This window comes from Channa argus, chromosome 11 (assembly GCF_033026475.1).
Source record: "Channa argus isolate prfri chromosome 11, Channa argus male v1.0, whole genome shotgun sequence".
Classification (NCBI taxonomy): domain Eukaryota; kingdom Metazoa; phylum Chordata; class Actinopteri; order Anabantiformes; family Channidae; genus Channa; species Channa argus.
This window is the reverse complement of record NC_090207.1, coordinates 5595606-5616921: the sequence shown is the minus strand read 5'-3', so window position 1 is coordinate 5616921 and position 21316 is coordinate 5595606. Positions and strand designations below refer to the sequence as shown.

The 21316-nt window shown below is 40.3% G+C and overlaps 2 protein-coding genes across 4 annotated transcripts in view; both read right to left on the bottom strand.

The window, feature by feature from the left end:
* Nucleotides 1-24: 24 nt before the first annotated feature.
* lrrc74b (leucine rich repeat containing 74B) lies at nt 25-10636 on the bottom strand. Of its 2 annotated transcripts, XM_067522534.1 has the most exons (10): nt 10327-10636; nt 9472-9676; nt 8713-8855; nt 5922-6054; nt 4773-4979; nt 3517-3626; nt 2601-2716; nt 2099-2177; nt 1242-1337; nt 28-1158 (listed from the first exon to the last, which is right to left on the bottom strand). In XM_067522534.1, the coding sequence occupies exons 1-10, from the start codon at nt 10423-10425 to the stop codon at nt 1042-1044; spliced, it is 1305 nt and encodes a 434-aa protein (XP_067378635.1). In that variant the 5' UTR covers nt 10426-10636; the 3' UTR covers nt 28-1041. The 2 variants fall into 2 exon arrangements, with proteins under 2 accessions (XP_067378636.1, XP_067378635.1); XM_067522535.1 differs by lacking the exon at nt 2099-2177 and having other exon boundaries at nt 25-1158.
* Nucleotides 10637-11034: 398 nt separating this feature from the next.
* Nucleotides 11035-21316, bottom strand: part of nos1 (nitric oxide synthase 1 (neuronal)) — a 40126-nt gene continuing 29844 nt past the window's right edge. Inside the window, exons 21-29 of one of the 2 annotated variants that reach the window (XM_067522007.1) lie at nt 21013-21206; nt 20377-20546; nt 18996-19206; nt 18017-18104; nt 17641-17762; nt 17318-17466; nt 16665-16859; nt 16150-16268; nt 11035-13894 (exon numbers count right to left, since the gene is read on the bottom strand). In XM_067522007.1, the coding sequence (XP_067378108.1) occupies nt 13879-13894; nt 16150-16268; nt 16665-16859; nt 17318-17466; nt 17641-17762; nt 18017-18104; nt 18996-19206; nt 20377-20546; nt 21013-21206 (1264 nt within the window). In that variant the 3' untranslated portion in view covers nt 11035-13878. Of the gene's footprint in view, nt 13895-16145; nt 16269-16664; nt 16860-17317; nt 17467-17640; nt 17763-18016; nt 18105-18995; nt 19207-20376; nt 20547-21012; nt 21207-21316 lie in introns of those variants that run through there. The other variant, XM_067522008.1, reaches the window with a different exon arrangement.

The following is a 21316-nucleotide window of genomic DNA, read 5'->3' as shown; positions in this document are numbered from 1 at the left end:
TGTGGTTTTTATTTGGTGATATGTTTATCACGATGATTCTCATATACACACTTCATTCCACAGCACTAATTGTTTTCAATCAACTCTTAAAGTTTAGCAGTTTACAGACATAAAAGTAGTATTACAATAATATGTGATAACATACATGATAATATAAATGACCCCTTTCAGACAGAAATTAAATTCAATAAATTAGCCTATGATAACAACATATAGTCTCACTTTGCAGTTGGTCCAGCTGCTGCTGTATGTTAATTAAAAATAAATATCCTCAGTGCAAAGAAACTACATTGTCAGCTATCAGATAAAATTATTGCAGCGAAACGTACAAAATCTTCCCATGTAGTTGACAAATATAAAACATGAGTAAAGTACGTCAGGTGCCATGCAACGTAATACATTTTAAATAATATGAAATAAAATGTCTAGGTTGGGGAGCGTTTTGGGGTGTGTGAGTGTGTGGGAGAGCTACGTGTCATCAAATGACAGGTTCCTGTATCTGACACTGAGTTGTCCTGCTGCAGTGAACAGGTCTCTTATCTAATATTGAACCCTTCTTTCAAAGCTGGTTTCTGTATTAGACTAGTCATGCAGTACTTAAATCCTTTTTGCACAACCCACTTTCACTTCTTTTCATACACAATGCAGTGCTCTCTGATCCTCTCCATCATTCTACCCACTGACATTATATAACATTAAATCAGATCACACCTAAAAAGAATCAAGCTCAGTACTTGTATTGTGTGCCCATTGTAAATGACTTTACCAACACTATGTTTCAAGCACTAACTGCACACATGTGCAAAGTACTTTTAAATTATCTTTATTTTCATTTGATTTGATATTTATCGAGTTTTATTTGATGTAGATAGATTTTATTCAGAGAGATATCTTCTCATGGGTCCTTTTTATTAAAAAAATGACATCTTTAAAAAAAAAAAAAACATCCATCCTTCATCTGTTGATGAAAACGTCCACAGGGCTTTGACAAGACTCTTTCCATCTTTTCTGGCATAAAAGTACTGCAATTACAGTAACACTTCAAGCTTTTGCTTTGCTGAATGTGCCAATTCTGCCCCCATGATTTACTGTAAGCGCAGGGAATATTTCTTTCACTGCCGTATACAAATCTTCAAAATCCTGGTTCACTGTGATGTCCTACAAAGAGTGATACACAGACAGATGATACGTTTGCAAAAAGGAGATGATTTGCAGAAAATGAGGGGAAATGTCTTGCTTACTGCAAAATTTAGTGCTTCCATGGCTGAATCTGGGTTTTCCTGTATAGACTTGAGGATCCCATAGCACCCAGCACTCTGGATGGGGTTCCTACCCATCTGGCCAAAGACAAATTTTATAAATATTACAAACATGGCAGCACAGGGTTCTTTAATGTTGTTATGTGGGTGATGATTTTTGAAATTACTTATTAGGGTTAGGCACCGTTAACAGGTTCCTGGCAACCTCTCAGATGCCAGAAGTACAGCTTGGCGTGTAAGACCCTTAAAACAGCCAACCCTTTACATAGACTGTGTGAGAACTAGACACAAGGGCGGCTGTAGCTATAGGTAGCTCAGTTGTTAAGGCAGTCATCCACAGACCACAGGCTCAGTGGTTTGACTTCCCTCCTTGCTGGCTATGTGTCGAAGTGTCCTTGGGCAAGACACAGAGAACCCGAAGTTTCTCCTGCTTTTTCCTTTTTAATTTTTAATTTTTTTTTTAATACTATGCACAAAAGAAAGTCAGGTGGTAGCTGCAATTTAGTGGATACAAACTGGATTGTGTGTTAAAACATTTAATTAACGATTAAATGTTTAGACCTGCTAGTAGTATATTTATGCAATCAAATGCTTAAACTCCCTTTGAGGCTGAGTTGAACGTGTGTAATCAATATCAAATGTCCAGACTGTAACTTAATTTATAGTTTTTTTTTTTACATCCCCATAACTTTTGTTTTCAGTTGAGATGAGCCCCTGAGAACTCTGCTTGGGTACTGACATTAAAACAAAGTACAGTGATCCATTTCTTTATTCCATTTTATCCACTGATGCCCCCCATTGCTTTTGAAGCTAGAACCAATCTCTTTTCAGCAGCTTACATTCAGGGATTTGATTGTCTTGTTTTCTTTGAGGCCCATGGCGAGGCGGATGGCTCCTTCAGGGGGTATTCGGTTGTTACTGTGGCGAGAAACAAACGCAGAAAACAAAACTTGAAAAAAAAAAAAAATTAGTGTTGGAGTGTGAGGGAAGCAATCATAAAGTGTTATTTTTAAATGGTATTATTTATCCATGGAGCACAAATGTCTGGAAATTTGGTGAGGGAAGCTTTGTTTTCTTTGAGAAGTGAGAAGCTGAATTAGTCGTATTAAGCTTCATGTTGTATACATTTACCTTCAAGAAAAACACGACCACTGTTTAAGATTGATCGATCTAGTGGAAGAGCTGAGCTCACTAGGAGTCTATTTTTACCTCACGGTTTATACCAAACAAGGACTTGTGATGTACGAAGGTATGACCTAAACCTAAGGTGCAGACTGTGGCCCTTTGAACTCGCTCTTTGCTAATGTGATTATCTGATACCAGAATAACAAAGGCTTATACCTCACATTCAACTCCTCCAAAATGTTGTTCTCCTTCAGAGCTTCTCCCAAAGCAGTGGCCCCGTCCTTGCCAAATCCATTATATGAGAGATCCACTGTTCTAAGGAAAATGTTGCCCTGAAAAAACAAACAGAAAAGAGAGTCCTTCAGGTCATTTGGTAAAAAAGATGCTCGGCCATTTCAAAGTCAATAACAAGATATTTTCACAGAAGATTATCTGAGGAGTAAAGACACACCTTGATTTAGAGTGAGAGAGCAGCAGTGCAGATACTGAAGTAATAAGTCACGGAGGACCTGAATCAATCAAACCTGTCAGTGCAGCTTGCTGATCAGGGTCCTCCTGACCCATCTTGGTCATTAAGATAAGGAAAGAAAAAAAAACATGTTGCTGCACTGTCTGTCCTGCGGTGAGAAGCTTGATGAATATAAGACCAAGGGGCTGTTTCACAAAGTATGTTATGTGAGTTAGCCAAGTTATTAGAAACTAAGCTGCACCACTGAATCATATCATAACCTTAATATCCACAAATGTCTTTACATATCCAAAACAGCATCACCAGAACCTAATGGAATCTTGTCTTTGCATCTACATTGACAGTTCTTCCTTCCAACTAAGGGAAATCTTACTATAAAAGGTGCATGTTTTTAACATATAGTCTACTTAAAATTTTGTAGTAAGGGTTTTGGGAAATTTCCTTTTTTTCAACATGATGATGGACAGAGGCAGGTGGTTTTCGGAGATGGGTGTAGAGAGACTTGACTGGTCTGAAGTGAAGAAGAATCACTGCCACAGAGTGGCTTCACATAATATTTGAAACTATTATTAACAAGTCTCCTGGTCTAACCTGTTACTGTATCAGCTATGGGTCATGTTTGTGCATAAAAAAGTGTTCAGTTAGGAAACTCAAGTGTATTACCCCGAGGCCGTTGGCCAAAATCACAGCTCCGAAGCCTCTAATGGAGTTCCAGGCGAGACTTAGTGATCTCAACCCTGTGTTCTCTGACAGAGAGTCTCCCAATATTTGTCCTTAGGATGGGAAAAATAATAATAATTAAAGTCTGTAAAAAATAAGTATAACTTACTCAAAAAAGCAGTATATTCGACGTGTAAAATGTTATTTTCAGTTTCTTAGAGTCTCTTTCGGAGAATTATTATCATCCAGACTGGTTCAGGATACTTTAGATAGCACAGTAAGGAAACATCCTAAGAAGTGCTTTTTAAAATCAATCACCAAACCGCCCACTTCTTTGCTCTGTGGGAGAAACGTATCATATCTTTAATAGATCGCACTGAGATGGTGCGATTGTGTGAGCTAAAAGACAGAACTAGTGAGTGAAGGAGAAAAAATCCCTGTCATCACTTCTCTCCCTTTATCTCACTGTTTGTAATCATATGGAAAAAAGATGTTCTCCCTGTCCTTAGCTGAAAAAGCAATAACACCATAGCATGCATGAAATGTCAGCCTGCTTCATTGGTAGACTTCTCTCATGGAAGAGTACGTTCAAAACACATGAGGTTGTCCTTTTGATATTTCAGCAGTGAAGACAGCAGAATTGAATTTGTGGGGATGAATCATGGCTGCATGCATGGCAATGAGACATGGTGGCGTCTCCTCTCCCACAGACTACATCAAATCCTCAGTGCACGGCCTGGTTTGCCATTCTTCCACATGGTGCCTGTCACCAAGCTCATCCACATGATAATTGAAGGAGGTGTTAATGAAGCTGAAATGTCCTTGACCTTTGAATGCCACACTTTGCTGCTGCATAGAGACAAAGCCACATCATTACAGCAAAGTTTCCTGAGAATACTTTCCCAAAGTTGCTCAAAGTCATAATGCTAAATTATCTAAAGTCTTATCTAAAGTGCTCGTTCTATAGGAATTTGTGGAATATTTAGTTATGATTTGAATCTTTTATTGTTACTGTATCTGTCCATATATTTCTGTGTACTTTCACTGTTTCTCTTACATCACATTCCTCACACATCTTATTATGTATTTTGCTATTTACTGATGCCACATGTTTGTCCTGATTTTAAAATAGACGATTCAATGTAAATCTTTGACAGGAATTTATTAAAAATAGAACTCATGTTGTACCGTTTCACATTTTTGAAAGGCTAAAGAAAAAGTGAGAGCTTGAGTGTGTGTCTTGCTGATCGGCATTCTACCTGCATGCTCTCCCAGAGCATTGTAGCTGAGGTCGAGGTGCCGTAACTTGGTGTTGGTGATGAGAGCTGGGCCGAGGTGTTTGGCCGAGAGGTCGGTGAAATGATTTCCAGACAAGTTGAGGCTCACCAGAGTGCCGTTCTCTTTAAGCATGCCGGCTATAGCTCTGGCCCCATGATCCCCAAGATTGTTGTCAGATAGGTCCACCTCTGGGATTGACACACAAACACACAGGTCAAAAACCATTTGGTGAAAAGAGGCTCTGTCCAAAGCAAGAAAAGCACAAAATGGTTTAAAAAGAAGATTCTTTGGTCTCTACCATGTTGCAGCTGCAGTAGATTTGCTTTAGAAATCTTTTGTCCCCACTCTTTTCTTCAGTTTAACATTAAGCTTTATAGAAAGACTCTAAATATTCCAATAACCTCCTATAACCATTTTTGAGGAAATGCCTACAGGAAGGAAATCTCCACAACCTGAATGGCAAACCTTTGAATGTCATAGCCCACCTGACATTTTTAACCACATTAGTGGGATCAGGTCCACCACTTTTGTCCAGACTGAAATACTTTCACAGTAACTGCTGCCTATATTAGGTTGAGACTTTAATGAACATCTAAAGATAAATGCCACTGATTACCAGCCGCAGGTTGACATTTTGTGTTTTTTTTAATCTGAATCCCTGTATAAATATGGCGCCACCACGAGGTCGGTCTTTGTGGTTTTCAGTAAAATGTTGGACACTTACTCAATGTGCATGCAAACTATTACAGACAAGCTCTCTGCAACGATTAAAGTCTTTGGTGCCCCCTTCACTTGCTATCAGTTGGTCTAGATTTGCTTTGAACACAACGTATTGTTAGGATTGATAATCTGGCCTCATCACTGTCTATTAATAAAACTAGACTGCCAACTTCAAGAGTAGTGCATGACAAAGGATGTCAGCACAATTCAGAGGAATCACTCTTCATATAGATCCCCCATAGGTTCTCAAACTGCACAGTGTGACATTTACCAAATATTAAACAGGGACCCCAGACGTGTGGGGCACTGTGGCATATAATTAGGATAAGAAAGGTGTACAAATGTGTACAATAGAGTGATGGTAGAGGGAAGAGAAAATGCATGCATGCTTGAGTATCTAGTAAAACCACCTGTAATATAACAATTTTCCTTTAACATCTCAGCTATAGCAGCTCCGCCCATTCCTTCCATCCAATTATCTCGCAGGTTGAGCCTCAGTATTGAAGTGTTGGTTACCAGGGGAACCGCCAGTGCTTTGGTGCCCTGCAAACACACAACCAACACCGCCTCAAAGTGAAAATTCTTCTGTTTGTTCACCGCAGTGTATTTTCTTATCTGTATTCCAGTTAAAACAGGAGATGTACTGATGCAGGTGGGCAGAAAGAGAAAAAAAAAAAAGAGAGAGAGAGAGGAATATTAAACTTGTGTGAGACAAATGAAGCAGAAGTGAGCTGTGTGTAGGTGTGGGTCAGAAATGAAGCTCGCAGCACATGAAAATTATAGTCTCTAGCATGGCTAATGAGGAAGTTGAGTGCATAGATGATAACTTGAGCTTTTAAAAAAGGAGCGATTATACTGCTGTATTGAAGATAGTGTGTTTCAGACCAGAGTTTATTTCTGTGAGATTTGAGAAGCCATTCAATGTGCAAGACATTAAATAAATAAGCTTTGGATTGACGGATGAAGACTTATTTTAAATCCAATTTAATCTGTCTGGATGATGTTACCAATGTCAAATGGAGAAATGGCTTTCTAGGGATTGATTTACTTCTGCACCTTTCACTTACAACCTTACAGACCACTGGAAGCTTGCAAGATGCAAAAAAAAAAAAAAAAAAAAGGCAAACAGTGTGTTGCAAAGAGCTCAAGGCAATGTTTTTCACATTGCAGAGCACGTACCCTTCCCTCAGTCAGAGATATACACCGATCAGCAGCGCATTAAATGAAGAGGTTGTTCTAATGTTTTGGCCACAACATATATCATGGCTATATGACATGTCAGCCAGAACATGCACACACACCAACCTTGTGATTAATGCTCATTAAGGCAAATTAATAATAGCTACTAAAGCAAGAATCAAAAACAACATTTGCGCAGAAGTAAAAGAAAAAGTACCTCTGCGTAATGAGCTCTCTCTAAGTAGCTTTAAGTCAACAACAGCTGCCTCCCTTCTCTATGTAAAGATCTATATACAATAATTGGCTGCAGAGATTTATATGTAAAGTGTACTGCAAATGTATATACGTGCATCTGTTTTCTGTGAAAGGACTCAAAAGTCCTTCAAGCTCAGCTGCGGTGAGCATCTATTTCTCCCCAGACTTTCTGGTGATCAGCGTGGTCCCCCCCAGAGGGCAACGTGACTTTGAATTAATGAATCACTCGCTCAAAAAAGGTCTGGACCGATCTGATATAGTCTAATACTATTGAACGTGTCAAGTGTCAGCTCAGACTCACGTTGGCCTTTTTATCACATAGGGTTTGTAAAGCACATTTCCACCCGGAAGCTCAAACATTGTTGAAGCTCTATTACAAAAAGCAAATTCGAGTCAGGTACCCTACGTTCCCCAGGTGAAAGGCAAAGCTGCTTTCACACTGCAACACAAAGAGAGTCTAAGGGAATTTATCACAATTATTTAGGAGGTGAGGGAAGAACCTTGCCTTTCACTGTTTAATAAAACAATCAGTGAAGCAGTTATGAAACAATGTTATTATTTATGTTAAGGGGTTTCTGGGCAATTTTAGTCCAATTTTCAGTCTCTTTTAGCTTTGTTGTACCCACTTCATTGTCTAATATGTGATTCCTCAGTTGCTTAAAGCTGACTAGATAGTTTCTACCTTAGTTTGCGGTTTGGTGTTGAGCATGTACAAAGAAGGTAAAGTTACTTTTGGGGCTCAGCCTGCTACAGTGGTTACAGTCGATTAGCGCCATATCTTTTGTTTTGCTAAAAGGTTGATGGGGGGAAAGTTAAGTTCTTTACTGACTGGTCTACCACAGTCCCACTGTGGTGATTCAGAGTCATGATAGAAAGTCAAAACGCAAACTCCGACTCCCCAACAGAAAGGCAGGGCAAATTGCACAACACGGTGCACGTAAATTCAACATGGCGTGATGTCAACTTCGCATTCTCTACCAAGTGACTTGGGCTGTAACGCCCTAAGTCAACGTGAAAAAACTGGCAGATCATGAACAAACTGGCAGATTGGCTCAGCTCGGATTCGTCCGGGCTGTCAAGTGGCACTAGAACACACCGCAAAGATGAGAGCTGACAAGCACGAAGCACTGCACACTCTGTGCATGTATGAAAGGTAGAGAAAGCAGAAGACATGGGACCACGTGCAAACTTTAAACAATGTAGTGGTTTAAAACTTATAGCCCATGATGTGACTGATACGAAATCACAAATTGTATTGGTGATGTTATTAGTGTGTTTTCTTCTCATACACTGATTCTCCAAGCTGAACAGCCAATAAGTTGAGCCGATGGAAAACCGACTAGCGCAGGAGGCGCGGGACACGCTGCAAAGACTACAGGCCGATGGAGGCTCCCCGACAGCCCAACACTGACCAACCGTTGGCTTGGTGTGACCTTAGAGCTTTGTCACTGCAAATGATACCGTGCGTCTGAAATGTGCTTTAACAACATTCACTGGGGCCACTGACGTGCCCATTAAAAGATGCTAAAAATGTTCACCAACAATGTTTTATTTGACCTGACTTTTGGAGCATAAAATAATTACAAAGCCAAAATAGAATATACATTTGAGCTATAAATAATAAAGTAAATGGACAATGCTAATACCCAAAAGGCAGACTACCCTACCTTCAGCAAAAAGAGAAAAAAAACATACAAACACCTCCACTTTTTACTCCCCTTCTCATCTAATCATTTTGTTACAGTCCCTAACTTATGATTAAAGTACCTGAGGTCCTAGGCCATAATACATCATAGAAAGCTCGTTTTCTTGCATGTGACGCAGGAAGTAAGAGGCAGGTGCCACCTGTAACCTTTCACATGCCTCCATGTAGCATGTCCGGCCCGTCAGGTCATACGGCTCCCCCTTACCTGCAACACAAATAAAGACACCCTAGCTTTGGTGTCCGTCTGAATTATTTAACAACTCTTTGCAAAAGGAGAGATGTGGCACTTTCCCCCCCAGAGGAGGACCTTTTGAGTATGATATTGAAAACTTCCTCATGACTGATTTTTTTGCACTGTCAGGGGAGCCCATTCATACCAGATGGTTTTCACTTGTGGTGAAAAGGAAGCCTGACACAAAGAATGAGCTGGAATCATTAAGATGCAGAACGGGGCTCCACATGTGTGGGCAGTCGCGTGTAGGAGTTTCAGTTTTTTTTTTTCCTTTTTTCCTTTTTTTTTGTTTTTCTTGAAATGATGGCGAAGATGCAAAGGGGGAAGGGAGAAGATTAACAGATGGGGTGAGAGGAGGGCTTTGCCTTATCATTGCATGTTCTGATCAAAGTCAAATTAAAAGGCACTTCCAAAATACTTTGCGATATTATTTCAGGCAGAAAATAACATGCAATGAAATGGTTCATTTTAAACAGATGAGTCACATCACCGAGTCATTTCTTCACAATTGCAAAAGTGGGAACATCACACCCTTTTTCATCAAATGTAATAACTTTATCTGCTTTTTTTAAATCAACTTTGTCTATACCTTCCAGCTCCAAATCTGTGTCGTAGTCCTCATCAGAGATCACACACTCTTCCCCTCCCAGCTCCTCCTCTTCATTTTCTCCCTTCTCCTCCTCTTCCTCTTCCTCCTCACCCTCTCTTTCACCTCTGTCTAGCACATTCCCATCAGGGTTTGAGTGTTGGTCCTTTGGCCCACGCATGCCGACCTCTGTCCGAGTTGCTTTGTGCTGGATGGAGAATGAGAAAGTAAGGCACTGTGACTCGTTGCAGCTGGCTACTGTTGGAAGCCTGAGAGAGGACACTTGATGGATTTGCTGCCAGGCAAATAAAACTGAATCCATCAATGTGGATGGAGCATTTTTGCGTATTTAAACATATATCATTTTGTCTTTGCTACTACTCTTTTCTTTCCACTTCATTTTACACTTGTGAACCAGAGGGTCTTTAAGCTGTCTTTCACTAAAGATATATTTACTTTATATCTCATAAGCAAAGGAATTTAGTATATTGCTATTTTCCTCACTACATAATCTACTAAGAGTTACCGCTCTTTGGCATCTTAGTGGTACAGCACATGCCCTAGAGCTTTGGTGGACAAGCAACGGAAGTGGTTTGGTTTGACAAAATGTGTTTTTCACACTTATGAGACATTTAACCCCTGTGATCAGACTACATCAAATATTATTAAAACAGACTATCAGGGTGAGTCAAAGAGCAATTCTTGAAAAAGAAAAGTCAGCTCTATTATAGGAATCTAGGACCATTTCACACCACGTCCCTCCTATGAGAAAATGCTCTTGAACAGTTTTAAATGTCTTCACTTGAGTGTCTACATTTCCGTCTCAGGAGTTTGCACACTAGACAGTAAACTTCCTACCTCCTCCAGCTGCAGCTTCTCATTCTCTGTTTCTTCGTCACCATCTTCCAGCACTGAAAGCAGCAGCGTCTCCTTGACCAGCTTCTTCCCATGAACCATGACTTCAATACTGAGTAAAGGTGATTTTACCGCTGAGAAATATGTATATTTTGTCACCTTGATACAGAAACCACTTTCTAATTTTGTCGTTAAAAAAGTTACTTATGTTTAAATGTAACCCGATATAAATGTGTGTGCTGTGAGGGAAATCACGGCTTTGCATTTGAACTGCAGGTGTTCTAGCAAACCTATCTTGCTCAGTAGGAGGGTCAGGCTTATTGGACTGCTAATAGAAAGCACACTGCTTCAATACCAAGCAGTCAGTCACCAATCAGAGCCCTTGTGTAAAGTTTGGATGACTTGTTTTGTTGACAGGTTGCCATGGCGCTGGGGGCATCTCAGTTCTCTGAGTGCCGACTCTCAGAGTCATGACGACCAGCACTTACAGTAGAGGGAAGAAAGAAAGCAAGAGGCTGATTTGCTGCAACTCTGTTTAACAGAATAAAGAAAAAAAAAAGAAAGCACACACCTCTTTATCAACGTATAAATCTGACCTTCAAAGTAAAATGCTTCGACCTTAAACAAGTCCTAGAGCAGGAATAAACCTTTCCAGTCTGGTATGTCTCTGAGATAAACAACAAAAACACACCAGGCAACCTTGTTGACATATTCTGTAAATGTTTCTCTTTATTTGTAAGTAAATGCAAAGTCCTTGCAGTTGATGCATTAAAATGGAATATCCCCGATCAATTACACGACAAAGGTCATATATAGCAGAGGCTGATAAGATCAGAGTTGTTCATAGCAGCAGCGATATGCAAACACAGAAAAAGATAACCCTCAAAAATATTTTTTTACAGTCCAAAGCCCTGTGAGAACCTCACAGGACAACCTCACAAAACAGTCTCACTGACACAGTGCTGGTAAATAGACAAAGCTTTTTGAATATGAACAGGAGACAGAAGATCGCCATGCATTTGTTTAATGCTGCTGTTTTAATCGCCATACCTAAAAGATATGAAGGACACCATATACAGTAGAACAGGCCTTTTTTGTTCTTTTTCAATCAAGCAGAGTCATAGTGCTCATTTACATAATCAAAATACATTCTTAAAAAAGTCTGAAGTGGTATTCTTTATATTTTATACTTTTGTTTGAATATATATATAAGCTATATATATGTATATATATATATAGAAGCTATCTCTCGTATCAATTGTTTCTCTGTTGCACATTTCACATCACATACATTTTAATGACAGCTCTCATTCCAAATCTGTTTAAACACGTTACAGAGGAGACATTCATCCAGAATGGACAACAGTGGGGACAATGGGAATTGCCCATTTCCTCCAACAAGTAAAAATATTTGAATCAGAAAAACAAACAAACAAACAAAAAAAAAAACAACAAACATATTGACAGTCATTAGAGGCATTTGAAAATCACACAGAAATCCATTAATCATGCTGATAGCTATGTTTTTTTTTAAATTTGAATCAAATATAAGAAAGGGAACACAGGTTACTGCAGAATGGGTGGTCAAACAATGTGGCCCCCGCACAAATGTATTCAAATTACAACCCTGACTCTTTGAAAAGCAGCAAATGACCACAGCGCCAGTGTGATTGCGTCTCGTCTCCGAATGAACAGAACTTCGCCAAAACTTATGACAGCAGGTCTGAGCTGCAGAGATGGGCCGTTTTCCGTTACCATCTGGAAGATCAAATTTGCAGGCTCTCCGTTTCTTACTGCTGAATTAATTCTCAGTTTAAAATCTGATCCGTGTGACAAGGTAACAGACAACAGGCAGAATAAAGCAGACACCTGAGCACATGCATGTTTACGCTCCTAGAGATACGCACACTTATTGGGATTCTCATGGCACACACGTAGTCGGACATGCATGCTGATGCTACTGAGCAGGCGTCAGGTCACAGTGAAAGGGTGGCACATGAGCCACAGGGTCGTGAAAAATCATGCAGAGACAAACTGGTGAAGTGTATGCAGGCAGACGCAGAGAGTTAATGTAAGGCAAGAGGCAGAGAAGTAGCTATAATGCTTATTAATCCAAATTTTAAAAGCTTGAGCCAGCTGTCAGGTACTGTTGGATCTGGGCAACGCATGAAGCTCGACCAGAAGCCAGTTAGCATAGCTAAAATCACTAATTGCATTACCACAAAGGGGTTTTGTGTATAAAGACTGGAAAAAGGAAGCTGGGGACTAGTAGCCAAATAGGTGGCTGGAATATTTCCTGGTTGGGGGAGATTCTAGCCAAGAAGGTTTTTGGCACAGATTAATTAATTAATGCACAGATCTGGTTATCAAACTACACTTCCTCATAGTTCATGTCTCACCAACAACTGAAACAACGTGAAACCCTTATAACCGCAACCCCTTCTACTTTTGGTAAAACACTGTTGTTTTTAGTCTGAGCACTTGCTAACCAACTTTAGGTTGTAGCTTGATGGGAGACAGACATGAACATTTTCTCTGCAAGAAAGACAATTCCCAATTCCCCAGAATGTCAAAACAATACCTTAATTACTCCTTTAATATTCATAAATCAGTTTTCTTTTATTATAGTCAACATATTAGTACTATCTACCACTAACAATACTTTTTTTTCCCCCCCAATCAGAGCTTTTATTAGCTATAGTTTTGAACACAGGTTCGTCTTTTTTCTTGAGTGACTACCCTCCACATTCCTGTGAAGCTGCTATGGGTTGGCCAAGCACCAGCTGGGGACACAAGATTATGATGTTATGAGAGAATGGACAGGCCACTAAAAGAGCTGGCACAGGGGCTGATGCATTGTGATGGATTGCCAGTGAAGAGCTGGATAACGTTTGTCGAGGCTTTGACAGAATTGCTGTTTTCACAAATCAGGGTGACCTGTCAACATGCCAAATTTGTTCCCAACAAATCTGGCTTTCCTTTTTTTCTGTCTGCACACGTGCACATCTTCGAATTTTCTAACTTGTCTGGAACAACAGCCTTTGAACAAAAAAAACAAAAAAAAAAAACAGCCCAAATAGGTTTGACCAGACTTGATGCTTTTCCAAAACAAAAAGTCAACTTGTTTCATACTTCAGAAATGTCTGTGAGTGTTATGCCACACATTTCCTTGCAAATATAACCTCAATAAAAGCCTCTGTTTTCTTTACTGTAACAATAACACAGAGTATATAATATTTCTTGATTATATTCTTGTCTTGGTCATGCATTCACAATGAGGCAGGTCATTACAATAGGTGCACACATTATGAATCAAATGATCAATTTATCATTTTTGGAAGTATCATCAACAAGCAAAACAGATTCTTTAGAGAACAGAACATTTCCAACTTGCTACAGACAAAATTGCCATGCCCAACAGAAACATCAGAGTGGTATAAAAACAAGAAAGAAACCCATTTTTATATAGTACAAAATATTGGCACAGTATTCTTCAACCAGCGTTGCTGTGGCCTCCAGACTGGCTGTTGTCAGAAAGCCCCCCGATTTGTTGACCTACGAGCAGAAAACCCTGCGAACGGAAAGACAGAAGGAGCGTCATAAAGACAGACAGACATGAAGAGAGAGGAACAGAGAGATAGAAATAGAGATGTTACAGTCATTAGTCATCCAGCGAGCAGGGGCTTTGATGGCCAAATGTGAAATTCGAGTGACAATCCGCACAGGAACAATCGTCTGTGATGCATTATGTTGGTGCTTAATGAGCCATAGTGGCTATGTAGGGCCCTTGTTTTGCTCTCATTGCAAGGGTATATGAAGTGTCTGATCTTGAATATGCACAAATAACAGCGGAAACAAAAACAGAAATGGAACAGAGCCACTCGCTTTCACTCTAATCCAGTTAGTTTAAAGGCCCTTCTCCGTGGGTTTCTATTGGTTACCCACTCTGTTTTCATCTAAGACTGAGGGTGATAACACATCGGTGTCGCCAACAACTACAGGTTGCAGTTTGCCACTGGACCTACACAAAGGTCTTTCTGAGACAGAGCTGCTCACTGATTAAAATACGTAAATCTCAATGAGCTGTGCCAAAGCACTTTTCTAAAATATGAGCCTAACAGATGGTAAATCTGAGAGGAAAAGAAGGATCTGTGGTTAAAAAAAAAAGATGAATAAATAAGAAGACACATCATAGCATCCCACACAGATCAGTGGTGTTACAGAGAAGACAAGGGAATGATCCTCGTTTATGTGGTGTGTGTAGACACTAGACATGCCGCCTAAAATCTACTAAAAGACAGACTAACAATGAACCTGTGAGGGAAGAAGTACGTGAAATGAATGAACATTTTAGTTACCTGGACCGTTTTAAGTCTGTGGTTTCAAATGTTTCTTTTGCCCTAAATTGACTCAGGTCTGATTTTGCTCAGATCAGTTTTTATCAATCTTATAATATAAATCATAATATTATAGGACTTAAAATACAAAAATATTTTTTCTCATTTATCAATCTGTTGTCCTCTTTAACCACTCATCCTGTTTAGGGTCAGGGGGTTTTTGGGGCCCGTCCCAGCCCTGGACAGGTCACCAGTCGATCTCAGGGCCAACACAGACAGACAACGATTCACACCTATTGGAAATTTTACAGTCCCCAATTAACCTAACATAGATGTCTTTGTACTGTGGGAGGTAAAGCAGTATCCGGAGGAAACCCACGCAAGCACGGGCGAACGTGCGAACGTGCGAACTCCCCACAGAAAGGCCGCAGTTGGATGATGGATTCAAACCTTTTAGCTGAGAAGCAGAAGTGGTAAATGGTAACTTATATTTTTTAAAGTATATTTGAAAGGTAATCAAATCCACATACTACCACAACACTTTAATTCCCATTGCACAACACCACCATAGATGCCTTGTACCTCAGTTAGGAATAAGAATAGAGCACACCTGTCCTGACCACTCCCGTCAGACAGCAGACTCGTCTTTATTTCTATTGACTTCCTGCAGCCAATAGCTCCTTCAGAACTTTCTGCCAATTGAGCGCCGGCCCTTTACTGTCTTTAGATCTTGCGTGGCCCTTTTGGTCTCAGTGTTTTGATTTTCAGTTGTGTGTGGGAGTCCTGTGTCCTGTGCACATGGCCCTGCAGTCTCACACCCCTTTATGGGCTCTGGCAGGGTGTTACAACTAGTTTTTAAACTTGCAATGACATTCATTTTCATGAGAGACCAGATGCAATCAATACCTGAAGTTTATGACCACATCATGAATCTGATTGTAGACATTTCTTAGGACTAATCTAAGAAAAGACTTGGGAAGATATTGGTGAAAGAGGTCCATTGTTGTTATTGCACAGGCGTGGTTCACATTTCAGTTAAATTTGTAGCGGTGCGATAGTTGAGGCCCACGACATCCTTTATATTGGATGTTGGAACTGGACACATGTCACAAACATGAGCCGTAAACATTAAAAGATGAATTTGAGCATTAAGGCCTGTAATGAGAACAGAGTCAAACTCAAACTAACCAGATTGCTGTTTGAATACTTTACAAATGTTGCTTACAAAATCAGCTGCAGCAAACTAAATATAAAGTTAAGGGCCAATAATTCCTTCCTTCCAAAATTACCAAAGTAAAAGACCCCAGGAAAATCCAGGAGTTACTGTGATGATATTTATAGTCCCAAAAGGATGATTCATCAAAATGCCCAGTTGACTTACACTGACTGATATTCAGGACCCCTCAGTGATTAATCAGTGGTTCTGGTAAACCCCTAACCATTTACTTAATGCCATTACCCCCCAAACCCAATGGCAGAAAGTACTTACTCATCTGAGTCCTTTTTGCTCTCCTCAATGTAAGCAATGGACTCTGAACGAAGCCGGTTGGTGACCTCATAGGTGCGCAGGGTGACGCCAAAGATGTCCTCATGATAGCGGTTCTCATCCTGGTAACAGGAGAAAGAGGGTGTGGGGGAGGGGAGACTGTGTGAGCGTTGCTTAGGATATTCTTTTGACAGCGATCTTAACAGGACCAATTTGATAAAAGCCAAACGAAAGAGGAGGAAGTTGTCAATAAATCCTACAAGGAATTTCGCTTTAAACTGTCTTTGCCTATTTGAATTACGGTACATGCAGAATAGACGGATCTGTAACAATATTTATTTTGTATTTTGTGTGTAACAATTGTCAGCAGACAGATGATAGCTTCTGTCTGTTGAAAAAAAATGTTTTTTCATCGTCAGACTACACACCGTTAAGTGTCCTGATAGAGGGGCTTGACGTATCTTTTGTTTTGGCCTTGTTACCCTTGAGTTATGCAACGCTGCTTTCTTCTCCCTTACCCGAAGCTTGCTGATAAAGAACCCAGCATCCTCCAGGCTCATGCTGCCCTGCTGCTTGATGATTTGCTGGACGGTCTTGAGAACATCTCCAGCCATTGTAACATCTCCGCACACATAGATGTGTCCACCCTCGTCCCTCAGGCACTGGTACACCATCTCTGACAGCTGCTCGCGCAGTACATCCTGTACATATTTCTGACAGAGAGGCAGAAGAGGAATGATGAGGGAGCAAGAAGAAGTCAAGAGTGAGAAAAGCAGCAAAGGAAACGATAAGAAAAAGAGTCCGGAGATCATCACAACTAAAGAAAAAAAAAAAAAATTCTGTTCTTCTCTTAAAGTCAGTTATTAAACACGATTGCTAACAGGAACATAACTAAGCAAACAAGAATAATTTCGAACAAAAAAAGAAGCAGCACCCATATAAAGGTCAGGTGACCAAATTATACAAATTTTACCTGATAAAGTACAGTAAAAAGAAAATGCATTGAAATGCTGTGAGTTGGAATGAGTGTACTCCAGAAAATAACCACAAAGGTTTTTTTTTATTCAGCTCCTTCTCTACTCAGTGGTTTTATTTTAAACCCACGCAGCAGTCCCGACAGAATTGTGACAAGCTGACTCATGCGCATTTATGAACAGTTTAGTGCTTGTACCTTTGGTTTGCCAGGTTCTCTGGAATAGGCCGTGTAGAGCTCCTTGAACACCTGCTTGTTTCTGGCCTGGATGGTCTCTTCCTTGTAAATGTGGTCCATCTCAGACTGCCGACAACCAAACACCAGGATCATGGGGCAAGGCTGAATGTCTAAAGATGACACGCAGAAATATTTATTGGCTCTGAATGGAGTCTTCTTTTATGTGTATTACGCAATCTAAATCTCTGACCCTAGCACTGGAAAATATCCTTGATATGCATATAAACCAGCCTTCAAATTGAAGGAAAACCCGCTACCTCTATGCCAAAGTGACGAAGACCAACCTTTATGTTCAAGGTCATATAGTCTCTGTTGCCAGAAGCTTCTGAATGGGGCGATACCTGTTCCTGGACCCACCAGGATACAGGGCGCTTGGTTGTCTTTAGGAAGTTGGAATGATGGTGCACTAAAATGATCACAAAAAGAATAGATCAAAACCAGATAAATAAGGAAAAAGTAATAACCGACCTTACGAAACTCATTTAAAGAATTAGGATGATATTTGGAGAAATATGCTTGTTTACTTTCTTGCCAAGAGTTAGCATAGCTTAGTACAAGCACTGGAAACCTTTGGCCCATCATCCAACTCTCAAGAAGAAAGCCAATTAAATTATTTCCCATAACGTTACACTTTTCCTTGGAAAACAATGTCATATTTACCCTCGGACAAAACACGGCACCATCTCGCCTTTTTCTATCCGGTTGAGCCATGACGAACACACTCCATGGTGTATAGGTCCTCCTCCATCTGAAAAGGGATGATTACCAAGCAAGCACTTTACCTTTTTCTCTCTCCCCCCTCTGCCTCCCACTCATTTAAGTGCACAAACTAACAGAAGAAGAGTGGTTCTAACATGGTTTCCAAGGCTAGGGCCATTTGTCTCTCTCCCTCTACAGTGAAATGACAAATTCAACTGTTGCTTATGCAATGACAGTAACATGTTATTACGAGTGCACCAAAATTCATGCTGATATTGAAACGCGAATAGGAAATGCTGTTGATATGCTGCCACATTGGTGTACCTATGCTCTCTTCTCCCATTTATTTTCGCGTCCATATCTCTAAATAGAATCTGTGGAGAGATACTAAATCTTCCTGAGGTGTTTCTAAATCTATGCTCAATGTAATTACGCTTGTGGTCTGGTTGCTGTTTAAAGCTGACTGGCTTTCCAAGATAACTTCCACTCAATTTTCTTTAAGCCATCTGAGAGTTTTCAGACAGGCTAAGGCATTTAACATTTGGAGTCTTTGCAACCTTGAAAGAACCACGGCACTTTTATCCATGACAGAAACTGAGCCAGAGCATAACATATATAGTATAGATCCTTTTTTGAGCAATAATTTACTGCCTTTTGCTTTTTTCTAGAGACGAAAGAGTGTTATTAAGTTTATTTCACATTTTTACTGAAATGTCATGAAAATGGTAATACAAAATGGCAGACAGAAATGAGCAGAAACACTCAGAAGCATAATGGAAGCACTAAAGTTTATTTTTCCAGTTAGCAGAAAAACACACACACAAAAACCTTCCAGCTACACCTACACACACACCGAAATCCTTGGAGACACCTTGGCTAATACACAGCTTGGCTAGTTCTTGAACTGAAAAAGACTCCCAGATAACGAACAGGTCCTTACCTCTGGCACGGTAAGAGACGACCGCAACGGTGAGATGGATCTCTCCTGGGTGGAGGTCTGGAGAGGAGCTGATAGAGTAGTAACGAGGCTGCAGGAGGGGCAGCTGGGTGAGCAGCAGAGTGGAGGGCATCTGGATGGAGGGGAACTCCTCAAGAACCTCCACCAGTGTTGGATTGTTGTACCACTTCCACTCCTCATACTCCTGCAAGCCCTTTGATGTTAAGGAGAAAGATTAATAGTTTTTATATTAGGTATATTTACTACATTTAATGTCTAGCTTAACGTTGTTGAGCTTATGAATAAATTAATTAAGCACCACACAAAGAGAACAAAACAAACCAAAAAAAAAAAAAAAAAAAAGGATGCTTTCCTCTTTTAGATCTGTAAACATTTCTGACTTGAGAGCAGGAGGCAGCCACAAGCAGAGCCGTTCACCATTCACTGCCCAACTGTTTCTGTGTGTCATCACTGACATTTGGATGTGATGAATTTAGAGAGCTGCTAGCAGGCTAAAAATCTTTGATATGTTCCCAACTTTTCCTTTGTTCTAAAGCTGATAATGAGCGACACAGCACCCATTTAGAACCCCGGTAAGCCAGAAGCACTGTTTGAAGTGTACAATTAGCAAAATGTTAACAGCAACAGACTTTAGGACTCGGGGTTTTCAACCTTGATACACAGATGGGGCTGGTGATAGTTTGAGATACTTTTAACAAACTGGTTATCAACTCCTCCATACATGCTCATACAAACTAGGATTTAGTAAAGTCTGAGATACGCTTCAGTCTTAAATTTCACCGAAGATCCACTTCATATAAAAATAAGATCAATGTGCTGTGCTGATTTTACTGTACAGTTTCTTTTTCTGAATTCAGAAGCCTTCCGTCTTTTCCTTTTGCTTTGGTGACAATTATTCGATGTATGAGCATATGAGTCACTGCTTGGCCCCAGCCAGCCTTTTCCACACATTGACAAAAATGGAGAGTGAATTGTGGGAAGCACTGCAAAGGGGAGGGCTCTGGGTTAGAACGATCAACGGCTTTAATTTGGAGCCAGCTTACTCCTACTGTACGTAGTTCCATCAGTGCAAAGTGCATCAAATCAGCTTTCAGGCACAGGAGACTCTCTCTCATATTTTGACTGCAAACCTCAGGAATTTGTTGGTTAACCTTCAGCCCTAAACACATGGTGACTTAATGTAGATCTACGCTTTATAAGCATTCAAATAATAAGTTTGCATGTATTCAGCTTTTAAATTTAAAGAAATTAAAAACTGATTGTATTATATAGCCTACACACATTAATCATATCCCTTATGAATCTGGCCTCACACATGCTAAGGTCAGAGTTAATGCTAAGGCCAAAGACTAAGTGAATTTACCTTACTGAGAATCTCTAGTTTCTTTTTCTGTTTGTCATTAGTTGCCAGAGCAGCAAACTGCTGCAGCAGCACAGGGCTTGGTGGAGTAGTGATGTCCAGGAAGTACTGGAAGGCCTGGTAGATGGTGCAGGGAGGGATACGGGTCTCATTTGTCCAGTTACTGATAACACCTGCGTGGAAAGATGAATTGGAAACCTGCATTGTTTCATTTTCATATCAGCAGTGGCACTAAAACAAAGAGGAAGCTCGTCTTAAATGGTAGTTGTAAGAAGCAAGAGAAAAGCATTTTGCAGAGGATGGCAGGAAGTTTAAAAAGCCACTGCCAAAATGGTTTAATTCGTCAAGGCACATTATGATTAAGAACACACACGGTTTTTAACAAACACCTTGCTTCATGTTGAAAATCACACTTAAGTCACCCGGAGTCACTACAACTGTTTGCCAATATGCAGCTTCACTGAAGATTTTCTGGGCACAGATACCTCTCTAAAGTGTGACTTTTTGGTGTCTGCACAGCCAAGAGAGACGGTTCCTTTTTCATGTTTTGATTTTGACACCCGGCCCAGATTTTAAACTGCCACCCCCCTGACTGCAAAGTAGCGGAAGTTGCATGACGCTGTTAATAGCATCACTCACCTAGGGCAGTGTTCCTCTCCTCTAGGAACTCCACTTTGACTATTTGATTGACAGGTGGAGCATCCTCCAGTTTATCTATGAGAGCTGTCACTAGGTCCTCATAGTTGCCAGGGAAGATGCCCAGATGGTCACCGGGCTGGTAGCTCAGGCTGTCGTGGTTGTTTGTGTGGAGCCGCACAAATACGGTGGAGCGACTTTAAAGGAGATCAGAGATTTAGAGAACAATGCTGCACCATCTTCAGTATGTGTTTGACTGATTAAGTAAGCATATGAATTATCTTCTACCTGTGAAAATGTCATTACT

Coding starts and splice junctions, on each gene's coding strand:
- lrrc74b (XM_067522534.1), bottom strand. CDS start 10,425: ATGGTTCATGGGAAGAAGCTGGTCAAGGAGACGCTGCTGCTTTCAGTG. Junction 4,980..5,921: donor GGAAAATTGTTATATTACAG/GTGGTTTTACTA, acceptor TGTCAATCCCAG/AGGTGGACCTATCTGACAAC. Junction 1,338..2,098: donor AGACAATCAAATCCCTGAAT/GTAAGCTGCTGA, acceptor GTCTTTGGCCAG/ATGGGTAGGAACCCCATCCA.